Source organism: Harpia harpyja, chromosome 1 (assembly GCF_026419915.1).
Source record: "Harpia harpyja isolate bHarHar1 chromosome 1, bHarHar1 primary haplotype, whole genome shotgun sequence".
NCBI classification, from domain to species: Eukaryota; Metazoa; Chordata; class Aves; order Accipitriformes; family Accipitridae; genus Harpia; species Harpia harpyja.
In genome coordinates this window covers 64,571,326-64,597,903 of record NC_068940.1, presented here as the reverse complement: position 1 = coordinate 64,597,903, position 26,578 = coordinate 64,571,326, and the positions used below count along the sequence as shown (strand labels likewise).

At 39.1% G+C, this 26,578-nt stretch overlaps 1 protein-coding gene across 5 annotated transcripts in view; it reads right to left on the bottom strand.

Moving 5' to 3' along the window:
- The window catches only part of AZI2 (5-azacytidine induced 2), a 29,484-nt gene extending 3,437 nt beyond the window's left edge, over nt 1–26,047 (bottom strand). The window contains exons 1-8 of one of the 5 annotated variants that reach the window (XM_052797592.1): nt 25,156–25,686; nt 16,395–16,455; nt 15,670–15,899; nt 12,483–12,608; nt 12,055–12,154; nt 9,190–9,338; nt 6,603–6,664; nt 2,362–2,477 (exon numbers count right to left, since the gene is read on the bottom strand). In XM_052797592.1, coding sequence (XP_052653552.1) covers nt 2,362–2,477; nt 6,603–6,664; nt 9,190–9,338; nt 12,055–12,154; nt 12,483–12,608; nt 15,670–15,894 — 778 coding nt within the window. In that variant the 5' untranslated portion in view covers nt 15,895–15,899; nt 16,395–16,455; nt 25,156–25,686. Of the gene's footprint in view, nt 1–2,361; nt 2,478–6,602; nt 6,665–9,189; nt 9,339–12,054; nt 12,155–12,482; nt 12,609–15,669; nt 15,900–16,394; nt 16,456–25,155; nt 25,687–25,754; nt 25,961–25,982 lie in introns of those variants that run through there. The other 4 variants (XM_052797600.1, XM_052797606.1, XM_052797583.1 and 1 more) reach the window with 4 other exon arrangements.
- Nucleotides 26,048–26,578: the final 531 nt, after the last annotated feature.

The window sequence follows — 26,578 nt, the reverse complement described above, 5'->3', positions numbered from 1 at the left end:
AAGCAGTAAGAAGGAAACACGCGGTGTTCACAGGTTCTCTGTGCTCCACTATTGTCTGACTTCTGAAACTATTGTCTGACTTCTGAAACTAAAGTGACAGACTGCAATGTTCAGCCATCTGAAATTCCAGGGGAGTTTTAAACCGTGCTAGGAATGGGAGGATTTTGGAACAGAACAGCATCTACCTGAAACAAAAAAGCTGCACCTTCAACGCACATCTGAACAGATGGCCAATAATTTACATAAACATGTAGTGATTCCTGCAGTTACAGAAACTCATGTCTTACAGGTAGTTTTCTAGAACAGCTATGAATCTTGAGTACAGCCTGTGATTGGTAACTTTAGTTCTTAAGGGACAGAAAGAGGAGCCAGTATCTCAGTCAAAGAATACAATGTCCATTTGTCACTAAAAATTAAAAGGCAGTACCCAATTTGCAAATGTCAGCCAAAAGCACTTTCCAATAGCACAGGCATCATATCTGAAAAACATGCTAAGGAACTGGATTTGGCCTCTTTGAGCTGACAGGTGTAAAAAGCAATTTGAGATCTACAGACCTTTAAAGTTCAAGAAAAATGGAATACACTGAAAATGGTTTGAAAATGTAAAAAAATAACTCCATAAGCGGACACAACATTTGTTGAAAATGCCTCCATACATAAATGACAGCTAAGTAGAATCCTCACGTTAACTGGTATTGTTAACATCATACACACAGCAATGAATACATTGTGTTCTACAGACTTCACGCACCTCTTGTAGAGGCAACTAGTTTGTAAATGGTAAAATAGCTAGTACTACAGGTATAGGAAGTGAAAGTTTTAAGTGAATTCTACCCTTATTTTGCATAAGCCAAGATTTTTCTATAAATACAAGCACAGATCCATCTGCATTGCATTTGTAAGAGTGGCTGACAAGCAAGATAAACAAACAAACCAAAAAATTAGTGTTCATTTCTGCTGAACCTGTCCACTCAACATACTTCTGAAAAATTTACTGAAAAAAGCTTACAGAGCAAAAGGCAAAAATCCTTTGTTTCCAAAATCAATCAATAACGTCTTTTATAGCTGTGGATGTACAACTGCATTAGCAACCTCAGAAAATCAGACTGTTCACCAGCTAGAAGAGCAAAATCAGTACTTGTGGAGTGGCAAGACAGATCTAACCTCAAATCAAAAACAACAACAGAAAGATATTCCATGATCACATCAAAACTTGACAGACTTAAGGATTAAAACCTCATTCACTTCCCAGTTTCTCTGCCAAAGTTATTTGACAAACATGTCTTAGAACTGTAGGAACACAGACTCACCTGGTAACATGTGACCAAGTCTACAAAATGTGTTGATAGTTTATCAGCCAAGTACCAGAGAGTGATTAATCACTGCTGGCCATGGACAAAGGCCATGATTGACCTGGAGGTGAATCCTATCACTACCTCACTGAGCCGATCAAAGCTGTTTAGAAACAAAATGTCTTGATCTTGTAATGGACTAGGACATCAGAGACTGTCACCAATATATTGTAACCAAGTTCACAGTGTTTCACCGGCATCTTCTGTATTCTGAACACAGTAAATACCACAATTGGAGTGAGCAGAAAACAAAGGAAATAAACACTGGAATAAACAGTCAGACTGACAGTCTGGCCCCACCAGACTTCTCTCTTGTAAAGCATTTGGCTTGAGAGAAACATACGCATGAAATAGAAGAACCAACTCATGAACTGCTCAAAGAAATTATACATACTTTATGTGGAAATTGTTTTCCTCTTTATTATTTGCAATGTAGCAGCAGAAATAAGGCAGTTTTGCAGCCCCAGTATTTTGACATTCAGAAAATGTCATCTTGCATAGCATTTTGCTAGGAAAGACAACTTTTCTGAACGCCAACATGAAGAAATACGCGACCATAATGGAATTTCAGTCTATTAAAGTCTGAGTTTAAAATGTTGCCAAATTAATACTTTATATATTCTATACTGGGAAAATAATACTGCATTTGCAAAAAGATTTTTCTCCCCCTAATATGAAGTTATTCTGGTAAAAGGTCAAATACAAGTAAACTTAACACCTCAGCCTTGTGCACATAAGCAACACTTGACTGAGAAAAAAGCCACAAGGGCAACAGAATACAGTACTGAAGAAAAAAACACATCAGCAACACCTTTATGTGTGAAGTTGACCAGTATGAGGCAGAAGCAAAAGCAGAAAATGGGTAGGCTGAAACCATAATATAGTCTAGCTTATCAACTTCAATTGATGAGATTCTGATAAGATATGATAGCTAGTTTCTTTCTAAAATGGTACAGCTTGAATCAACGGTTTGTGTTTGTAAGGTCTGTTACTGCAAACACTGACTTGCCTTTCTTGGTCGCTGTTGAGTTTGTTTTCAGTTTTCGTAGGACCTCAGCTTGCATGTCAGTCACTAGACGCAAATTAGACATTTCTCTCTTCAGTTCCCAATATGCTTGTTGCACACTTTCAAAACAAAGATTTTTTAGAAGTTAAATAATTGCCATCTCTAAAGCACCCTCATGCCTATTAACATGCTTATCAAGCACTAACTGTTAATAATAATTTTTGCCTGACAATTACTGCCAATTTTACTAGAGTACCACAATTCAAAATGAATTGAGCAGTACTGATAATTACCTTAAACTGATGGACCTTTGTATATTTTATTTGACTCTTATGTATTACAATATATAATGTATTCTATATCAACATACTAGTTGATACTAATAATTTCAAGTTTCCCAACGGGAAAGAAATATGAAGCATATTCTCCAATTTCATTATTTGAAGCTAACCATCTTACCATAAAATTAGTAATCTCCAAGGAATACTTTTTAAAAAATACATTAAATGGACACTAGACTACAAACAAGGTAGAGTACTAACTTTCAATGGCTTCTGATAAAAATGACCACACAAACCATCATATGTTAAGATCCTAGTAATGTTAATTGATCATAGTTTTAAATATTCCATCAAAATCAGTATTTGGGTCTTTACACTATTCATTTTGCTACAGTGAATTCAGACTAGATATCCGAGATCCAAACTTTGCACCCACAGACCAGACTAAAATATAAAACATACTGTTTCATATTCAAGTCATCTAATTTATGTTAATACACTGCCTTATCAGACAGTTTAAAAAATAGCAACCCAATTCATTCTCTGATAAGACAGCATAATATGAGAACCATATTTAGCAACAGCAGCACTGTTCCAACATGGAAGTTTCTGGTTATTAGCTGGTAAGAAAAACCAAGAACAAACAAAAAAAAAAAATCAGAGAAGTCAGCATCACCATATGTTTCTTGGTAAAATTTCGAGCAAAGGCTCACTGAACACCACATTTATGTTAATTAATAATTAACTTAGTGTTCAAAGACATAAGGATGCAGTTACTTCAACTTAAACATGAAATCAATGATTTAAATTTTTTTTAATGCTTAACATTCTACCAAAACACATTTATTGAGGACAAGTATCATGGATGGGCGTTTTCAGAATATTCTTTCTACCTCACTATATTCACCTAAAAGGCATTTACTTTAAAACAGTTCAGTACCTCAAACTATTGTTGAGATGACTTAAGAACTATTAAGCTATATAAGAGTGGCTGGAAAGCTGCCAGGCAGAGAAAGACCTGGGGGTGCTGGTCGACAGCTGGCTGAATATGAGCCAGCAGTGTGCCCAGGTGGCCAAGAAGGCCAACGGCATCCTGGCCTGTATCAGGAACAGTGTGGCCAGCAGGAGCAGGGAGGTGGTTGTTCCCCTGTACTCGGCACTGGTGAGGCCGCACCTCGAGTACTGTGTTCAGTTTTGGGCCCCTCACTACAGGAAAGACATTGAGCTGCTTGAGCGTGTCCAGAGAAGGGCAACCAAGTTGGTGAGGGGCCTTGAGCACAAGTCTTATGAGGAGCGGCTGAGGGATCTGGGGTTGTTCAGTCTAGAAAAGAGGCGGCTGAGGGGAGACCTTATTGCTCTCTACAACTACCTGAAAGGGGGTTGTAGTGAGGTGGGTGTTGGTCTCTTCTGTCAGGTGGCTGGAGATAGGACAAGAGGAAATGGCCTCAAGTTGAGGCAAGGGAGATTTAGGTTAGATATTAGGAAAAATTTTTTTTACTGAGAGGGTTGTCAAACATTGGAATGGGCTGCCCAGGGAAGTGGTTGAGTCACCATCCCTGGAGGTATTCAAAAAGCGAGTGGACAGGGTACTCCAGGGCATGGTTTAGGGGGCATGGTTAATGGTTGGACTCGATGATCTTGAAGGTCTTTTCCAACCAAAATGATTCTATGATTCTATGATAACAACTGTATTTTCAAACATGCATATATACAGATTTCTATCCCGCTAAAATACCAATTTAGGATCACTCCTGCATGAAATGTATCAGACATTAATGTGTTCAAAAGGACCCTGAGAAGCAGCTATTATTCTGTTCTGCAAGTTAACACTAAAAGAGTTTCCTTAAAACATAGAAATTAAACTTTCTTCTATGCACAGAAATATTTCCCCAGAATACAAAAATTCAGATGCAAAAACTCTGTTAAAGAACAGAGGAAGCTGACAGTTTAACAGGTAATGTATTAGGTATCAGCAATTCTGATACATAGAAAGTTAAAATTTTCAGAACTGATATTTCAAGAAGTTCAGCTAAACCTGTGGCCTTTTTGCTGCAGAATCCATGTGGCTCTTTGAACTTTTGAGATGACAATTTTAAAATTAAGTTGATGTGGCAACCACACTTCATTTATTCACGTGTTTTGGTCTCAAAACCAAGATCAAATAAACTTTACTTATATCAGAACAGAACTGTCCAATAGTTAAATATATTTATGTATATAAGTGGTAAATATAAGAACAGCTCAGTGTCTGCCACCAACCAGAAGGAAAGCGCTTAGATAAATTTTGTAACATGCATTTAGTGCTTTTAAAAGCATCTTGCAAAGGGATGCAGGTACCAGAATTCCACTTAATTCAGGTATAACATATTTTAACTGTTTTTGTTGATACTGACCTAGAATCCCATTGCAAAGCCTCATTTTCAAGGAATTTGCAATTGAAAAACCAAGGATTCCACACGCTTGGAAGTTTATCCTATACTGCTTTCTAACATGTAGCATAAACCTTGAATATCATAGCCTATCTAAATCTACAGCAAAGTAGATTTGCAAACCAAGAATTTAAAGTCAGATTTGCAGGCTGCTGACAAATGTGAAATAATTACTTTCCAAAAAGTTAACTAACTGCAAATACCTCCATCTCCCATAAACAGCAGGACTGCTTGCTACAACAAATGTTTCACATAAGAGGTTTTTCAAGTGTTTGTCCACAGATTTTTGGATAGGCTTACATATTCAGTACACATTACACATTCATTATTTATGTCATATTAAAATAAACACTATACTGTACATATGCTAATTCAGATGGTTGCCACCTGAACGTCACTTTGTGGAATAAATCTGCTCTGGAAGATCAAAGAGATAACTGCTTTACCTTGAGATAACACCTTTTTTCAGGCGTGCAAGACTGACTATGAAGCTCCAGCAGAAACCACAAGAAAAAGTGTTAGCTACCTAGCTATCCAGTCAAGGTGAAAGGTGAAAGTGTAATCTGTGTATAGTGTGTATAATATTATCATTACACCAGAGAACATATGAAAAGAAATATCTGTGCTGTTCTCTTTCAGTGACTCATTTCCTTTCCCATCTCTTCAATAGCCAAGGTATTACACTAAACAATCTGTCATTATGAAGGACCACTCTTCCCTCTTGTGGAAAATCATGTAAGTACACCAGTAGGCATAACGGTGTAAGAGTTGCAGTTAGTATTTCATTTCTGCAACACAGAACATTTGGGAACCTTCATGCATTCATGAATTGTTCTGTTGCATAAAGAATTAAAAGATATATATACTTTATAATATGGCACACATACTCATGACAGGATAATATAGGAGTTTAGATCCTTAGATTTACCACAATTATTATTTGAATGGCTGCAAAATGAAAACAAATGCTTTCTGATATGTTAGCATTTTTCTGGAAAATTGCTATTTCTTTTTTAACAGGTCACACGATGGCTCCTCCATATTAAACAAAAAAATCCTTTACAATGTCTTCTAGTAGAAATATTATTTCTAATAGTACTGCACTAAATAAGAATGTATGTTCCAACGCTAAGCAAGAGATTTGAAGCCATCACCTATGCAAATACAGCAACCTCCCCATACACAAAATGAAGATATTCTATAGCTGGGATAAGACTTGGAAATGTATCTACCACCTCCTCAAGTCAACTAATTATTAAAAACCTGATTTTTGACTACAAGATAATTTAACTTTCATTTTCTGTACAACAATCTGAAGATGTAAATATTTTCTTATCATCATCACCCTGGACTACCAACATAACAAAGGAAAAAAAAATTACAATGATCTTGCTAAATTAGTATACCTAGACTTGAAATTAGATTATATAATTTGAAATAACACATTTGAACACGCTGCAAGAGTATTTACTTGTTCAAATAACTGTCCCTCAGTAAACTAAAAATAAACATGAAAGCCACTTGATTTTCATACCTCTGGATGTCTTGCCTTTGAAGGAGGTCTCCATTGAATGGATTTTTGTCTTGAGTGTGGTCCTGGCATAACAGAGTGAGGGGAAGACAAAGAAAGAATGAACGTATGATTTCAGATCTTCTATGTGAAAATACGTCAGTGAAACTACAAGTTCGCTAATACTGAAATTCAGAAGTAAAGTAGTCTTCATTTGTGTTGGCTGCAGTGGTTTTCAAAATGGACATAAAGACTTCTACTAAGAATTTCCACTTAAAAATGTTTAAATTACCTACTTATATGAAAGCATTGCTCAGCCACCACCATACTCTCTCCTCTCTCTCTTTTTTTTTTTTTTTAAATAAACAGCTGAGCTCTTGGAATTTGTGATTCTTTAAAATGCAAAAATTGAGAAAGGCTTTTGACTTCCATTAAAAAAAAAAGTAATCAGTCTTCTCTTGTTATTTCCCTGTCCCAGTATATAAAGACCTTTAATATAAAGAAAACTTTTTCAGTATAGATTTACTTCCACAAGTTACTTTTATGATAGAACATAATTTATCCCTTGATTCTGAAAGACTGCTTTAAATTGTGCATACAAGCAGGCTTGCTGAAGTTAACAAGACTGTTTAACAAATCGAACATTGGGCTTGCTTCATTAGTCATGTTTCTATTAGATCTTCACCTGTGATGAGTTCCCATTCATATCACTTCTCTTCATGTTCCTTTCCTCCTACCACTCCCTCTAGCCAAAGCTGTTATGTATTTGATATCTGTTACCGTGGCTTCATGATGGCCTATACACATTTCAAGCAACTCGTCAATATAATATACACACTGCATCAACTACAATGCAAAACCCAAATATCTAAAAATAGAAAAACATAGAAAGTATACTTGCCTAAGGTAGAAAACATCTGAAAATGCTAACTAATGTAATTAAAAACAGTAATAATGAAAATACCAGCTGGGTTTGAAACAATGCTGACTTGTCATTGCCCATTGATCACCTTTCCCTGTATTTTACCTGACAATTTTTCCCCCTCCTGAAGACATTCCCACCACCACCCATCAGAGATTCAATTTCATAGTTAAAAAAACAGTTGCACTATATTACACCCCATCTGAAAACTTGTATCTTTTTATTTCCTATATTAAGCAGTTACCAGGATCAAGAATAGATAATATTAAAAAAAGAAAAAGGAAAAAAGCTGTTCCTTAGATTTGTTCTTTGCAACAAAAGCTGCTGACATAAACGTTATTTAAACAGTGCCATGTCTAGTATTCCTTAAAACTGCTACTTTAGTCTGTTCTTTCTAGCAACATTCATTCTCACAGTACAATCTGCAATCTTAAATTATTTATATAGCTGTTACTCTATTCTATAGAGCCACCTGACACCAGAACTGCGTACAAGTTATAGTATGGCTTCAGAATTTACAAGTTATTGAAAACACCTAAAAGAATTCCAGATACAACAGAAAACAACCCACAGTAACAGAAGTTAACAGAACACCTCACATGCCTTCCAGGCAACATGCTTTATCCCCACCTAGTGTTAACGAACACAGACTACACGCGAGACAAGAAAATCATGCGCGAAAACCTGTCCGTGTAAGCTAGGAGTGTGGCATGACAGTAGCAGAGACGTATTCAGTGCTGACAGGCCAAGAGCTCAACTATATATGCTTTGAGGGCTGCAGGGGAGAAGGACTTCAGCTTAACTGTAGTCTGGTCCCTGAATGCCCAGGAGAGGTTGTCTTACATACCCTGAATATTGGCTCAGTCAAATATTATGTGACTCAAGATTACATCACCATAATGACCATAAGGAACCTAAAATCGTCTGCCTCTTCAATCAATCACATTTAAATCTTTTAAATTTATCGTGTAACTTCAATGTGACTGCAGAGTCCCTAGAGACTGCCACTGTACCTTTTTTCATGTGAAGCAGTAAGCATGCACTAGATCTTTTAATCTTTTTTAAGCTTAATGAATTTTATTACTGTTAAGATCTCTTATTTTCCTTTTTGAGATCCTAAGCACATCTATGTCACACAATGACTCCCTCACAACAGACACGTGTCCCAGAAATGGCAGGGAAGGGCACTAAAAGAGGTGTAGCAAGATTCTGAAAACCTTGTTACAAAAATACACTTTTCCTGACAAGCTTCATGCAACTACCCTGCTGTGCTAGAGCTCCTTAAACAAAGTTCATGATAGCTTTTAACATAACTATTCTATTGTCTTAAACAAACAAAAAAAACCCCAAGCAAACCAGGTCTTGCCCAAACTTTCTAAGAAGTCCAGCCCAAGACAAATATCAGAACAGAACACTTTGATCTGACTGGCTACTTAAAAGAAATTGTAAAGCTTTATTTTCTGTTGTTACATGGGCAACAGCTGGGAAATCTCACCTATGTAAGTGTACTATTTCCAAGAAACAAGCCAGTCTATGCGAATATTTAAGGTTAATTTTACTAGGAAGCTGATCTTTCACTCAATTTTCATCTCTTTGTTTAGCCTTTATTTTGCTTGAACAAGGGTTTAAAAATAATGCTATAACACAGACACATCTATTAATACAAAAATTCCTTAAAAGTAAAGGTACCTTCTGCTTGGATTTTTGCAACTCCTTTCTGAGACTGCTGCACTCTTGCTTGAGCTTTTCTAGATCCTGTTCCAGACTATGCACCTTCAGGTCACTGCTCAGCTTCTCTATTTCCCAGGTGGACTGAGTACAATTCAAATTTTTCATCACTGTAAGAAGATAAACAAGACAATCAGATTTCAGTCTCAGTTCAAGAAATGTAACTCAATATGTAAGGTTTCACTTTAACCAGCCCATGCCCTACAAAAAATTATCCTGTATGTTCTGAAGAAACTGCAGTCTATGACAACAGAGAAATAGTAACACTGGTAAAGTTGTTGGCAGAGAAGTCTATTTTCTGAGTTTAAAGTACAGAGCCCTACTTTCCAAGAATGCACTGGAGATTTTACATAAAGAAAACGAAAGTAACAGCATAAAAAGGCATTGGAAATACAAAAATCTGCTAATGGCAAACATGCATGATATATATACCAACTTGCATACTTCTTACATGCTTTGAAAACATGAGCCTTTTCCTCCCTCAGATTTATATCATTACATAATTCACCCTAAGTTTTTCCCAAGTTTAATATGAAGAAGTTCCAAACAGAACTACAAAAGATACAATCAAAACAAAAGGGTAAAGTCCAGACGTTACTTAAGGCTTCTTATTAGATAGAAGAAATTCACATGGTGTCTATTAAGAAGCAACCTAAGACAATCGTAGCATCAAATCAGTAGTAGAAGGCTAGTTAGCAAGAAAAGAAAGAATATGACAGGAAGAAAACCCCCAAGTCTTCAACTGCACGGTACACTCACTTCCAGATTTAATAATTTAAACAAGCTTAAGCTACACTGATTTTTCTTAAACAAGGTACTCAGAAGCCCAGTTATCAGTAAAATTGATTACTAAGTAAGGCTTGAAATCACCACATTTTCAGAGCTCGCTTTATAAACACTGCACTTCCTACCTCCTTAAACCATGATGTCCTCAACAATGATACTACTACTACATGTGGTTTGTTCTTCTAGGTTTAAAAACTTGTGTAACTGAAGTAGTGCATTACATGCTTGAGGTCCTCTTGGAAAGTAATCCAATTCAAGCACAGCAATACTTACAAGCACCCTTCAAATGACTGCATTTGTACACAGTCTGAAGTCCAGTCCATACCTCTAACTCTACACAGACGGCATTTTCTTATTCTCTTTTCTTGTAACAGTACATTGATTTTTTTCTTCCATAGTGTTTTATTTTACATACCTATCATCTACACAGCAGTCTTTACAATGGCAGTAACAGAAGCTGGATTTGGGCTTTTGGAATTGCCAGGGTACACTGCTTGTTTCTCTTTCCCCTTCCACCAGGCTCTCTACAACCAGCATCCTTCTACCTTTCCTCACCTCCCAGCCCTTTAAATAGCTGTTGCTGACTGCAGCTATTGCTATACAACATCCTCCTGTACCTGTCATATCCCAACAGTGAAACAAAGCAATACATCAGATCATCTACAGGTACCAGGGAAAGTGGTATTGACAGGATAGTGTTTGATACTTGAACAACTATGACCCATCTCACTCTGAGGAAAAGGTGGTGGGTGTTTTGGGTTTGTGTGGCAGGGGTTTTGGGGGGGGGGGGGGGGGGGCGGGCTGCAGGAGTGGCTCCTGGGCTGCAGGAGTGGCTCCTGTGAGAAGCTGCTAGAAGCTTCCCTGGTTCCAAGTCGGGCCTGCCTCTGGCCAAGGCCCAGCCCATCAGTGACAGTGGTAGCACCTCTGGGAGAACAGATTTAAGAAGGGGAACTGGCAGTGAGTAGGGGGACTGGAAAGTGAGAGAAACCCCTGTGCAGATACCGAGGTCAGTGAAGAAGGAGGGGAGGAGGAGCAGGGGAGGAGGGGATGCCCCTGCAGCCCGTGGTGAGACGGCAGGCTGTCCCCCCCAGCCCGTGGAGGGGAGCGGGGGAGCAGATGCCCACCTGCAGCCCGGGGAGGACCCCACGCCGGAGCAGGGGGGTGCCCCTGAAGATGGCTGTGACTCCCATGGGAAAGCCCGCGCTGGAGCAGTCTGTGCCTGAAGGGCTGCAGCCCATGGGAAGGACTCATGTTGGAGAAGTTTGTGGAGGACTGTCTCCCGTAGGAGGTACCCCACGCTGGAGCAGGGGAAGAGTGAGGAGCCCTCCCCCTGAGGAGGAAGGAGTGGCAGAGACAAAGTGTGATGAACTGACCCCAACCCCCATTCCCCATCCCCCTGTGCCGCTGGGGGGAGGACGGAGAGAGAACCGGGAGTGGAGTTGAGCCGGGAACGAGGGAAGGGTGGGGGGAAGGTGTTCTAAGGTTTGGTTTTACCTGTCATTATTCTGTTTTGATTTGATTGTTAACAAATTAAATTGATTTTATTTTTTCCCCAAGTTGAGTTTGGCTTTTGCCCGTGACCGTAAGTGGTCAATGATCCCTCCCTGCCCTTGCCTCAACCCATGAGCTTTTCTTTATATTTTCTCCTCCCCATCCCACCGCAGGGGAGGAGTGAGCGAGCGGCCTTGTGGTGCTTTGTTGCCGGCTGGGCTTAAACCACAACAGTGGTGTCCAGAGATGTACATGACTAGCCTATAAACTGTCAGGTTGTGCACATTTCTCAAACGATTAAATAACCTACAGTGGAAGAACACGACAGCCTCAGATCTGTACCATGGACCTCCTCGTCTATGATAACAAAGATGCCTGCCACCATTTACAAGAATGAACACATATGCAAGCTCAAGGTACCTCACTGCAGTATACTCCTGTCTTACCTAGCCACTATACAATAGAGTTAAACCTCTTCATGCCCCGAGATCATAATATAACCACTAAGACTAGTCAACATACATTAAGATGAAGTAACCACATACATACCTTGCTGAGTTTCCACTTCAGTTCTTAGCTGTAACAGCTCTACTTCTTTAGACTGCAACTGTTCATTCAAGGTTTTCAAGGATTCCGCACTTTCTTTCATCTGTTTTCAGGGGAAGGGGGAAGCCATTTGTGAAGCTTTTTTTCTATCATATCTGACAATTCTGAGGTTTTGGGTTTTTTTAAAAAACAAACCAAGAAAACTATTGCTTTGAGGTTTTTTTTAGCATTACCCAAGCCCAGCAATAAAATTGAGATACTTAAGGCCGTTATTCCTACATAAAGTATTGTCATGTACTTTAAAAACCTAAAGGAGTGATAAAACAAACACCACGGATCTTCAGCAAATAAAATTCATTCTACAGTAAGCATTTACTAACTATGCAGTACTTATATAACGTGCATTTAAGTCATTACTTAAAAAGGCATACCATTTTATCCAGTTTGCTTTTCAGATTATCTCGGTCAATGCAGGCCTCTCGATAGGCTTGGTATGCCTTATTTACTTGTTCACGTCCAACTGAACCACATTCCTCTTCCAGTCGGGAGCCAAGCAGCTAAAGTTTAACGGACATGAGAAGTAAGAAGTTTTGTATGTTATATTGAGAACTGCAAAATTTAAAAAGTGCAATAGTACAGCCTGCAACTTAAACTAACATCATTTTTTTTAGTTTAGAAAATAAATTAATCAAATACATTGATACGGACCAAAATTTTTTACAAAAGTGAAACAAAAGCTGTCTACGAATTCTGCAATCTTTAACCATACTTAATGCTCACTAGTTTACTACTATGAGTATTTAAAAACCATCCACAAGTCATGGTTACTCACACTGGCAATCCCGTAATCATATTTTTTCCAGGCTCTGAAGATGTGCAAACTGCTTTTTGGAAAAGAGTTTTAAGCATATAAAGACACAACATATAGAAAATTCAGAGGAAACCAAACATAACTTTTTTAATGACTCATAATTTAAACAAAGACTTTTTTTTCAGTGTAATGTGTTTTTTATGTGAGAAAAGCCAAAGCAGAATTATTTTACAAATAACTATTAACTTCCAAGTCACCACTATCTCATTGCCTGCTAAGGCAAGAGAAAAGCAAGGGGGAATAAGCACCACTAACTAGATTGCCAGAAAGAGGGGGGCAGAGTTAAAATATATTCAGTATTTTTAATAAGACAGCAAGAAGAGAAGTCTTACATCAAATTACATCCATTCACATAGAAAGTTCTTGTACTAAGTATTGCATTATCCTTTTCATTCTGTTTACCCTGCACACTTGCTTTAAATTATTGAGGCATTTAAACACATCCAGTGTAGATATTTGCAACAGATTTATATATATTTTCTTAAAAATTAAGAGACATACACACAAAAAAATTACAAAAATCAACAGTTATGTATCTACCTTAAATATCTCCTCTTTTAGGTGTTCGCTCGAAAGAAAGTACGGGAAAACAAGCCATAAAGATAGGAAGCTTCTGCCCTTTGCTTTTTATATTGACCCTCAAAGTATGTGTACTACTCATTTTAAGTTTTGTCTTTTAAATTTTCCTCCCCCAAATAAAGCCATTCTGATAGAACATAAGCCTTACCAAACTTTCTGGAAGTTTCCATACACTTTGAAATTTAAAACTCAAAAGAGGTAACTCCCCCTGTATTTTTTATCATACAGGTATACTAGCCATTAACAAAGACTGAAAGTCAGCTCTGTTAAGTAACAGTCTAGGCCCTCTCAATGCCCCTCTCTCATAGAAACATTTCTATGGTATTCATATACTAAAACAAGTCTTCTCTATGGAAAACAAAGTATCATCTTCAAGACAATTAAGCTGAACCAGGCCAAACCAAAAGACACAAGACTAAGAGGGATCGTCAAGGTCAAGTCCTGTTTATTGTGATTTTGAGTAACCACATAAAAGATGTTAGTTGCTGGCTGGGGTTAAACCACGACAAAGCACCACGCAGCCGCTCACTCACACACACCCCCACCCACCCATCCACACCCCTCCACCCCCCCCAGTGGGATGGGGGAGAGAATTGGGGAAAAAAAGTAAAACTTGTGGGTTAAGAACAGTTTAATAGAACAGACAGGAAGAAACTAAGATAATAATAACCATAATAAAATGACAATAATAATTATAAAAGAGTTGGAATATACAAAACAAGTGATGCACAATGCAATTGCTGACCACCCTCCGACCGATGCCCAGTTAGTTCCTGAGCAGTGATCCCACCTCCAGCCCAACTTCCCCCAGTTTATATACTGGGCATGACATCACATGGTATGGAATACCCCTTTGGCCAGTTTGGGTCAGCTGTCCTGGCTGTGTCCCCTCCCAACTTCTTGTGCCCCTCCAGCCTTCTTGCTGGCTGGGCATGAGAAGCTGAAAAATCCCTGACTTAGTCTAAACACTACTTGGCAACAACTGGAAACATCAGTGTTATCAACATTCTTCTCATACTGAACCCAAAACATAGCACTGTACCAGCTACTAGGAAGAAAGTTAACTCTATCCCAGTCCAAACCAGGACAATGTTACACTCAGCATGGTTCAGAGAATATTCAGTCTAGAGCTCTGTTCCTATCCCCATTACTTTCCCCAGGACCCTATATAAAGAAAGTGCTGAGAAAGTTTTGCCTTTTGACAGAAGGTCAATCCTGTCAAACTAGTCACTAAGAATTCCTGAATAAGTGTTTCAAAATTGTACTGACTCAAGCTCTTCGTTCCAATGCCACAAAATCATATATACTTTGTAAGCTTTTAAGAGTCAGTAGCATATACTTAAGACTAATTCCTAATAAACGTCTCGGCTCTAACTCTAGGATCTCTCCTTCCATCTTACATTAATAAGAAAGTAATCTATCAAAGTTAAGACCTTCTGCAGTACAAAGACACTTCACTACTGAATGATGGATATACATAGCATTCTTTACTCGGGGAAAAAAGCCTGCACCATGACCAATTTCTAGCTTTAATGAATTTCACTAAACTAAGGCCATGAGAAACTGCATATAAAACAAATTCCTAGACTCCTTTAAGTTTTAGAATTGCTGCATCAAAAAATAGCTAGCCAACACCTCTATGTTAAGCATTGCGACTTTGTATTTCATGTTTGAGACTGCTATTAGCTAGACCTAACCAGATATTCTTAACAACCAATTTTTCCTTATCATTGTGGTATGTTGAGCCAAAGAGATTCTTTTGATAGACAATCCCTGGATTCTGACAGTTTAAAGACGTGGCACCTCACTATTCAACAACACTGTGACATGTGCCCAAGTTAAACACCATAAAGAGGTAGATGAAATACAGTAACAATCCAATGCAACCACACCTCTTTTGGAATCACAGCCAGTGTCTTTGCAGTGCACTACTGCATTGTGTCATATACATGCCCAGTAAGAATCAAAAATCCCAGTATGATGTAACTAGACTACCAGAGGAACAATCTGTGTTTCACTTAAACAAATAGAACAATTTACCAAAACTTTTTAACTTGGAAATTATTTTAAGTACATATTTTAAACACTTAACCACATGTTCCGCCATCCAGACAGGAGCAAAAAAGTAGCTGCTACCAGAAGCTGGTAAGTCAACTTTTTTTTCTTACCTTCTCTTCTAGAATTCTCACTCTTTTTTTTAAGAAGGAGTTCTCCTTCTCTGTCTCCTTTAGGCGTTTCTTGATATCTTCATATGCAGTGACAAGTGCGAAGTGTGAGGCAACAGACTCATCTCCACTGTAAGATGAAACAGGAATCTCCCCATCTCTCTTATGAGCGTTGTCTGCTTTTTCATGGTTCAAAATACAGATGTCATCCTCTACCAACTCCTCCATGACAGCTGTTAAGAAGACAGATAAGAGTGCAAAATTTCACAAAGACAAATTCATCAAGAGTCTCAAGTCTGAAAACCTTCCGAAACAATACTGCAGGGTGTTTCTGTCTAAGTACGACAAGACTGAATAATTAGGAACTATCTTAATGTTGCAGAAAAATCTTGAAACCCATTATACATTGAAAATACACTGCTTAGAAAAGAAGCATCTTTCACTGTTACTTGATAAAAATATTTTGAGTACACATCAGATTTATGAACCCCCAAATTAATTTTATTAAGGCTTAACACCATCCTAGAATTTGGCTGGTACCAAATATTTGAACTACAAAGGAATTAGAGGTTTTCCAAGTCAGCACTGAGCAGTAAAAGAGATTATAGTTGCAAGAAATCAACTAACTACTGTGGTTCCTGAGCACAAGGGCCAAATTTCCTTCATTCTTGAATGCAAATATTTATACTTTTCCCAAACTTTAAAATGGAATCTTAAGGTACACTTGCCTTAGTCCTTAAAGAGGCATGAGTAGCTATTCTTTACTTAGTCACAGTAGAAAACATCCTGCTGTACAAGAATTATGATCTGCCTAAACATGCATGGAGGAAACTGACAATAATCTGACCATAGGAAAAGTATCACCCTAAAATCCACCTGAATGACAAATGCAAAGTAACCATTCGGTTGAGTTTTCATTACAACACATATCATTTAGGCACAGCAAAATATTCAATAAGAAAATACTACCTTTAAAAAACTCCATATACTTTCTTGAACTCCAGGCCTTAAGGGAAAAGCCCCAACAGCACTTTCCTTAATGTTAATAGTTATCAGGAACAAGTTCAGGGGTTTGATTTAAAAACAAACAAACAAACACACACCCCAAAAAACCCAAACCCAACCAAACAGAAAAAGACACAGCTCATTCCTGTTTAGTTATGAAGATCAAGATTCCTTGCATTTATATGCAATACTAACAAATGCTATACAGCATCTGATAACATTTCTCCCCCCCTTAAAAAAAAACTACTGATGCTACTTCTACCAAAAGTAGATTTTTATTTTTATTTTTTCCCCTTGAACAAATCCTTAGGTTCCTGATGATTAGCTAATGAACCAACAGAAATGATGGAATGAAAGAAATGAGCATAATGAAGACAGTTTGTATTGTAGGAAAAAGCCATTTCAACAGAAAACTGACCTGACCACCCCGAACATCGAAGGAAAGACAGGCATCAGTGGGGGAAAAACCCACAGCCACAGTCACTGACTTTACTGTGTATTTGCTATTTAAATTCAAACTAGACTTCCATTTATTTAGCAATACTAAGAGGTAAAGGGATCAACTGCCCTGGAGCTTATCTATATGGTCAACTTTCTCTCACCGTGCTAGCAATGGAAAAGCTACATGGACTGCAGCACTATGAAGAGCTGTAGCACAGCTATAGCTGAACAATGGTGCTGTTATCACATTTGTCTCAATTTGCTTCAAGCCAGTTAGACAACATGATAAAAAACTGCAACAGCTTGTTTATACTAAATAGACAGCAATGGAGTTGCAACAGTGAAAAAAGACAAGCAAACTACAAACCAAAACTGAAGTCCTTCTAATGGTTATCTTCAGGAGGTGAACAGATGCCTTGTATACTGTTTGATGTATTCTAACAAAACACGTAGCCTAAGCTTCCCTTGCCTGTTGCTTTGCCTCATACTTAAGCAGAAAGAGCCTTGCAAAAAGGTTTGCTTCCTTTTAATTGTAAGAATAATATCACTGCAGGCACAAGGTGACCTTGACCAAAAGCACTACATCATTCAAACTGCATTAACTGACTGAAGCAATTGCTCATTTTGTCTTCTAAGATGAACATACCTCTTCTCTCCCTATTTTACCAAGGGCCCTGCAAGTCTTCTCACCCATCTCATCAAATTCCAAGAGCTTGCCTTCTCAAGACAACACATCTCTTTTCTCTGAACACTAGACTCAAATGTCACTAAAGAATTGTCACAGCTTATCATTATCTCTTGAAGAAGCAGCAGATTGTGTGACCTTGTACACAAAATCCATCTTTATCCCCACACTTTCCTATAGCTCCTAAACTTGAGCATCATACATTCTCTATTTCTTGCACACATCAGTTCCACCAGGAGATGGCAATAAGGGAAAACGGGAGACATCAGAATACGACATCATATTTATTCTGCATTTTGCTAACTAAAACTTACTGCCTTCATGAGCTTCCAAAAGAGCAAGACCTTCAAATAAGACTCAACATACACAAATACTATTTTATAAATTCAGGTACACACTTAACCTGTACCTACTAAGAGGACTAGTTACACTAACACCTTTTTACTTGAAAGATCTCATTTAGTTTACAAGATTATTCAACTCTGGTTTTCTGATGCTGCTCTCTAAGCCAGCACTGGATGCTATTTAGAAGATAAGCATATAATTCCATATAATTCAAAGGAGCTTGTAATATACATTTTTCAAAATTTCTACACAAGAGAGAACCATTTCAGAAAGATCTGATATACACATTTTTGACTAATCTTACTGCATACTAAATGACAAGAAACTGCCTACAAAAAAGAAGTCTACTTCTGAAAGACAGGTGCCCAAATAAGACACCTTCCTCTTGGCTCATCCCTTTAAACATATCTGATGATGTAACACTTTGGAGAGGAAGTGGCAACACACCGTACACAGGCTTAAATGAAGTAGAATATTCAGAAGGAATTCTGCGATTTTTAAACTTTTTGCTTCAGTTATTAAAAATAAATAAAATTATCATGAAACATGCTTCTCTGTACTGGAAGCTTAACAGCCTGTCAAGAAGGGAAAATCACAATATTCACTTTTTATATACTTTATTTTTATCTTCCATTATCTCTATTAACATAAAGTATTAATAATATCCACATACCGTATTACACTGCCACGACCACAAAAAAGTGCAGTCGTTTCAGCTCTACAAGAAACACTATTCAAATCACCATTGTCATCACGCCCAACAATATGGAAACAAAACCAACTTCAGACAGACATAACTTTCAAATAAATGGACAGATTTACATAAACTGAAATTTAAATGCCACTGAACACCAATTCACTCAGAATTTTAGTGCCTCACATGAAGGAAATATAATAATAAAATATTTACATTACTCTAAGTTTAGCATAAGATCACTTCAAAAAGACATAGCGTAGACAGACAGAAAACAAAAAGCTGTTGGTATTTTGAGATTTCACCCTATGTCTTAAAGGACATTTCTGCTTTTGGAAAGAGGCACTACTCTTGAAACCGAAAGCATCTTTTCTTCACAAAATAAACAAGCCACTATGATTTCTAAGAGATATCATGATGCTATTGTCAGTCAATCTGAAAGGAAAAGTCTGTACATATTTCATTCTAAATAGCTCTCCATTTTCTCCCATAATAGTTATTCTACAAAACCACACAGTTAAATTAAAAAAAACAAAACTGCAAAAATTGTAACAAATTTATAGAAGAGGAAAAAAATGAAAAAAACATGCATTTATCAAAGCTCAGGTATGAGTTGATACAAAATAATTTTAACAGTTAACTCTATTAGTAAACATCAGTCTGTTGCCTGTCCTTACTAAATATTCCTTTTATTGCGTATTTACAAAAGTTTCAAATCTCACAGTCTACAGAACTGTATGATAGACATTTCCTACGAAAAGTGTTAAGACTTCTGTATTGGATAGGTGCATGATGACTCAAAAATAAGTTATAATATACACACCACTAACTGCACTATGCATTAGATGAGCATAAGAAAAAAGTCACATTAGAAAAATTAGAGCAGCATTGCTAAATATATCTAAATAAATCAACAGAACCTAAAAAAGAAAAGAAAAAAAACCCAAACAGTTTATTTCTATGCTGCAAAAGCTTTCTGAAGTATTTCCAAAGAAAAAAATAAATGCAAAGTTACTTCTCCAGCACCTGCTAAGCCTGTATTAAAAGGGCCAATAAAAGATATAAGCTCATACAAGAATAAAACCTGGTCATTAAACAGTGTAAGATCAGCAGTTCTGTAAAGGTCATGGTGAAATGCACAGTTCATCAGCTCTGTCTTGCTGTCAGGAAAAAGAAAAAAAAGAGAAAGCATGCTCACAAGTACTTTCTCCATAAGAAGCTCTCTCATGATATTATAGCAATAGACAGAAATTCTTAGAAGATGAAACCTTACAAAATGGGGCTATTATCTGTAAGAAAGGCTGTAGCCTTTAATTTTACTCTTTATGGACAGGAATCAAAATTTAGTTTCTCCAGTATTATATTACATCATTTAAAAAATATGAACTGTAAGCAACAAAGAAGTGCTTTCTGACACAATACGTGCATTAGATTATTCCACAAGTTACGACTTGTCAAATCTGGCAGTCCCAGAAGGGCTTGCAGGATGGCTTACTGAGTCCAGCCACAGACCTCTGCCTGAGTTTTATTCCGTTTGGCTTCTCCAATTCAAAGCTACACTCGTATGTGCTGCTGCAAACGCTCCAGAGCTGTCACTCTGTAGCACCCGAGTGAATTTTGATCTCTCTGGAGTAGCAGTTCATGAGATAATCTGTACTAGAGTAACCAGTTAAAGTGAAAGATTTCCCACTAAAATATTTAAAGTATTATACAGACAAGTTAATGTCTATGAATACAATTGATGTCCATCTCAACGTACCTAAAGCAAGCTTTACGATCCCAGTTACCACACATCCCATCCCAAGAAAGGTCTCCCTAATACTTTTGCCTGTGACAAAGAAACATGTTACATTTATACATTTTTTGGAACGATCTGCACATGAAACAGCCTATTTAAAAGGAATTAATCTTTACTTCCAAAAATAAATACAGTAAATGAATACAGTAGTAGTGTTTGTATTAAATAACTAATGTTTTAAAAAAAACCCACCACAACCCGAATACACTGTCGACAGGACGTAGTATCAAGTTCTAGCAGGAGTAATGATGTCCACTGTTTATAAGCATACAAGTTTGAAGAGATGGCACCACTCAAGTTTTCTTTCACGTACTGTAGAAAAGAATGGTTTACAGAAACCACTTCTGTTGTTCACAGACACTTAATGTAGGTTATAGAACAGCTTTAGGATTTAATATATTAAGCATCTTGAGAATAAAAATGTTTTCCTATTTCTTACTAATGCTTGGCAGAAATATAGCTTTTCTCTTCATAGAGCTTTACAAATATTAGTCATTAACACCATGGGAGGTAGTTAAATATAAAACAGATTCTACATACAAGGAACACAGGATGCAGAGGCTCTAATAGCAAACAGACAACTGCACAAACAGATTTCTGTAGTTTGAAATGCTAATCTTATTCTCGGATCAGGAAGAGAGAGAGTAAAAGCAGGATTACATTAAATTTTTCCCAGTATCAAGCAGATTCCCATTTTGCCCCACCTTTTGATTTGAAAGAGAACGGAACGGTTTTCAAAATATTTCCAAATGTCGAATGCAAATAATTTCAAGATGGTATTTTCCTGATTTTTTCAGGGCTACTGAGGGTCTGAACTATTTTACTTCATTTACCTTCTAGACTTCAGCAGTTTGACTTCATAATGGTAGTATGAATAGTCTCCAGCTGTTAATAATAAGAGTATAATTTTTGTACTGGTTTACCTTGCCTTACATAGAAGGGTGTATATATGCATGTAGACATAAAAATAAAACATTAAATTCAAGAAATGCCTTTGATCCACAGGAGCCCTGAAGGAGCGTGTTGCAGCCCTCACCTTAATTTCAGAAAAGTTGTACTGCTTTTTTTTCCTTTTTAAAAGACACTCCAGCACAGCAACGAAAAATACAGAATTCCTGCAGTCAGCATCAAAAACTCCACATAGTATATGGAGCACATGACACATGATGCTAAATAAAGCAAGACTTCAGTCTCTTTAAGCATCTACCATTTTGCATCTCTCCCTCAGAAATCTTAGGTTCCCTTTGATTCCAGTTGCGAACAGCCTGTTCTACTGCGAGACACATCGCTGTTTACAGATACTTGCTCCATTTTTAGAGAAAAAAATCTGCATACACACATCTCAGTAGCTGCTAGCTTTGGCCACCACTTACGCTTCCGTATGGACAAAGTCCACAGCCCCAAAGCACTCCCTAAGAGTCCATGTGTACAAGGGCACAGCCCTGCAGCCTCAGCATACTTGGTGCTCTTTCAGAAACACGTCAGCATATCAGCTACATCAGACCTCCAAATCGCTTTTGTTTTGCTGCCTCCCGGAAATGGAAAGTTACTGTCTCTAAGCTCACAAACCAGATCGCTGTAGTTCATCTATCGTGAACGTCTGGGTGAGCTAGAGGAGCCAAGCAAAATCTGCTTAGGTACAACAGGCAATTTTTTTCAATCTCAAACTTTTTACAATAAATAATCTACTCTCCGAAGAACTAGAAAAGTACTAAAAAGCCCATTTTATGACAACGGTGCTTTATAAACTTTACTTTCTCTGCACAGTTTTACACCCCAGCATCTTCATCGCTAATTTGCAAACCCTATGCATCTTCAACATAACGTATTCAATTTGCCTTTCTGTGGATGCTGTCACAACCACCACTTTCCCTGACAACCATCAGAAAAGGAGGGGGGGGGGGAATAAACCCCAGAAGTTAGAGTCAATTAAATATTGTCCTCTCAGCATCCTATAATCCTGTTTATTAAACTATTAAATTTAATCTTGCAACTAATTAGAAGCAATACTGCCAAAGAAACACAAGCAGGAGCAACGTGGCTTCTGGCTGTTAAACCTTTCTAGCACCAAATATAAGTATATTCAAAGCTTACTGAAAAACCCATATGTTCTCATGCTAACACTGATTATTATTTTAATAGACACTTTTTTGGTGTTCATTCCTTCCCACTTCAAAATGTTTATAAAGACGAACATTGAAGAAAGTTAAGAGGGTTTGTTTTGGGGTTTTTTAAATCTTTTGTAAAACAAACAGTAGGTCCTACCTCCCAGTCATCAGTTTCCTCCCACTCAATTCAACTGTCAGATTAATTAATGTTCAATAAGTTCACAAGTTCAGCAATAAAGTATTATGAAAGCCTTGTATAATTACATTAAGTTTTAATTCAACTGGAAACATACCTCACCTGTTACAGCTATTAAAAGGCAAGTTAAACTGAGCCACACTGATGGCCTTTGGTCATCCTGCAATTCACTCACTTAACATCTGGAAGTTTTCAAGACACGACTGGACAGGGTGCTAGATAATCTCACCTAGCTCCGTTTTCCACAAAAAGTTGGACCAGATGATCTTTTCAGGTCCTTTCCAACCTGGGCTGTTCTACAATTCTGTGATTCTATATTCAGGTTTACATCTCATTATTTCAGACAAACCTGGTCATTTGAACACAAGTTCCCACCAGCAGCTTGTAAGTGGATGACTTTGAATATTCAAGTTACTTATGCTTCACTTCCCTCCTCAAACTTCATTTCTTCTCCCCAAACGTATTGTCAAATTTTAGCAGCATCTACCATTTTATACACTAAGAACTCCACATAAAAATATTATATAATCATGTAAAAATAATAGTTAATTAATGCAATTATAGTATAAACATATAGCAAAAGCATAAGACTGATTGCAAAGCTGATTGTGGATAAATCACATACGTATGGAGTCTCTAAAAGTACCCCCTCAGTGGAACCCACCACTGACTTCTACCAAGCTATTACTAGTCTGACTCTTGTATTACTCCTATCATCGCCATTTTAACAAACTGGATCTTGTTGCCACCATAACTGTTTTATGGAGTATGGACTGCCTACCTAGACTACCTCTGTTTAGAAAATACCTGGGAAAGAATGAAAAGACATATCAAAAGGTAAATCCACACTGCGTTTTATCCCATTTATTTCTACCTTTTAGCTTATTTTCTTCAAAATCTATTCTAAGTCAGTCAGATATCGATGGCATGTGCAGCGACAGGTCTGCACTTTTTCCAGGGTAGTTTTCACTTTCCTAAGTAGACATCCCACATTGAACATTTTCCAGTCATAATACACAATCCCCAATTCAATGCATCTATTGATATCATAAGAACAAATGTTACTGGATTTGGAACTTCATGTACAGTTTTTCCAACATTGTGAGACAAAGTTATTCTATTTCTTCACCCTGAGTATACCAAATACAGTTTGTTCATGTATTGGACCTGATAATTTTCACACTTTCCTCACCTTTTAACTCTCATATAGAAAGCAGAGATATACTGAAAATCAAATTAGAATATTTGCTGAAATTTAGGCAATCTTAAAATTCTCTCTAATTTATGACCCATTTTTGCTGCACGAAGATGTCACTTCATCCCCTTTGCTCTTTTAAAGAGCTTTTTACTATTTAATTTTCATTGTAAAACATAACCTAGCTAGTGTTCCAGCAATGGTCACTTTATACTTTTCTGAACCGTAAACTGTAGTATACAAGGGCTGAAAAATAAAACACAGTTTTAGAAAAAATGTGAGGTTTTGGAGGGGAAGAGGTGGCTAAAATCCTCGTATGATCTCATCTAGAGTTCACTCAACCAGTGTTTTCTGCCTTCTGACTTCACTCATAGTTGTTAGCTCAAAAATCATGCTTTGAATTTGGGGCAGTAGTCTCCTACTTAAGTTATAGTGCAATCATCTGATAAACACTTCTATCGCCAAGTTCTTTTACAAAATACCAATTATTCAAAGAACAAAATGTAGTAGTAATCTTAAATTTCTTTTGGTTTCTACAATAAAAATTCCAGGATACATGTGCTAACAGATAACTGGTATTACTAGCAGCAGTAGCACCTGATCACACACCACTATGCAAGAAAATTAAGTGTTTCCCATAGTCCATAATAACACTTCTCAGAAAACTCTGTCTCAGAAGAGCACCTCGCCTTTGGAGCCCAGAGCAGACCTGACTGTTATGACAACAGCCCGACCCGCACTCTGCTTTTTCCAGAGCTGGCTTGCTGGTTTTATTGCATACACACAGTGTATGGGACAGCAGGGAGATTAAGGGATTCCTCCAAGACATGCAAAAGCTCCTAAAACCACTCGCTGGAACAGTTTACGGCCCAACCCCCTCTCACTTGTAGGCTGCTGGGGGACAGATTTATTTAAGGAGATGAGGGCGATCAGGTAATACCAGGTGAAACACCAGGACTTCAAGCTGGAATTTCTTAAAAGTCAAAAGCATCACTCGCATACGAGACTATCTCAACACTCACCTGTACTCCCTTCTTCCAAACCAACACGGCCCGCAACACCTGTATTCCGATCTGCTCCGGTATTTCACCATGTTTCTGTTTCCACATCTCGTGCCAATAATCCTACTTCGTTCATGTCCTTTGCCAGATTCCCCTGTACCCAAACTGCTGCTCTAAGAACTCGCCCGGTTTTTCAGCTCAATTAGCTGCAGCTTTTTAACTAGTTTTATTGCCTACCCGAGACCCGTTCCCAACTCGTTAGCAGAACCTTTAAACTCTGCTCGCCCTCCCTCAGCGGGGAGGCCCCTCCTCACCCGGTCACCCTTCGCCCGCGAAGCGAGAGCCGTTCAGGGACGCCCCGCAGGGCTCCGCCAGCCTGCTCCTTCGGCGAGGACGACTCGGTTTCACGAGGAGAAACGAAAGATCGACCGGAGCCGCCCCCGTCCCCAGGGGCAACCGCTCCTACTCCACTGGGCAACGGGGCACGAAGCAACCCGGCACCCCCGGGGACGCCACGCGAGAGGCTAGGCCGCGGGGGGCCCGGGCCGCCCACAGGCAGCCCCCGCCGGCCCCCTGCGCCTGCCCGGCGGCCCCTCCCCCCCGCCGGCACCGGCACCAACCTCTCCGGGCCTCGCTCGGCGCCAGGCGGGTCAGCAACGGGCGGTCACCTCGGCGGAGAGGCAGCGCCGGCCGTCGCGGCCCCCGCTCGGGCCCCCTCGGGCCCCCATCGCCTCCGCCCCGCCGGCCCGGCCGCCGTACCGGCCTCCGCCACCGCGGGAAATTCCCGGGGCGCCGGCCCCGCCCGCCGCCTTTCGGGGAAGTCAACAAACGCCTCACGTGACGCGGACCTCGGCCCGCCGGTCCTTCTCCCCCTCCAACGGGCACTCGCTGCTCCCGGAAGGAGAGAGGCGGCTCCGCCGCCAGACAGGGGGAAGGAGGGCGGGCGGACTACAAATCCCGGCATGCAACCGGGTGGGCTCCCGGCCGAGCATCTCGGGAAGGCCGGTTCCCCGGCCAGGGCGCAGGCCGAGGCCTGGCTCCGCGCGGCGGGGGTGGTGAAGCCTGAGGCTCCGCAGGAGGTGTGGGCGGGCGGACGGACGGACGGGTGCGGTGCTCGGGGTCGGCGCTTCGTGTGGACCGCAGGGCACGGCCGCTAGAAAGCAGCGGTGCGAAAACCACGCTTCGCCCCTCTCAGAGGTGCGCCGAATCCCTCACCCCGACGCCAAGTAAGACCGCGATGAAGATCAGTGCCTTTTACTGGGGAGCTGCCCCCGGGCAACAAGCACGTCGGGTGGGAAAAGGCGTTTCCCAGCAGGCGGAGCGCACGGCGCCCTCCGAGCGCTCCTCAGCGGGATGGCTTTTTGTCCTGTGTGTCCGTGTGTTCTCACCCCCCCCCCCCCGCCCGTTTTACCTTCCTTTAACTATTTCCAGCTTCTTGAGAAGT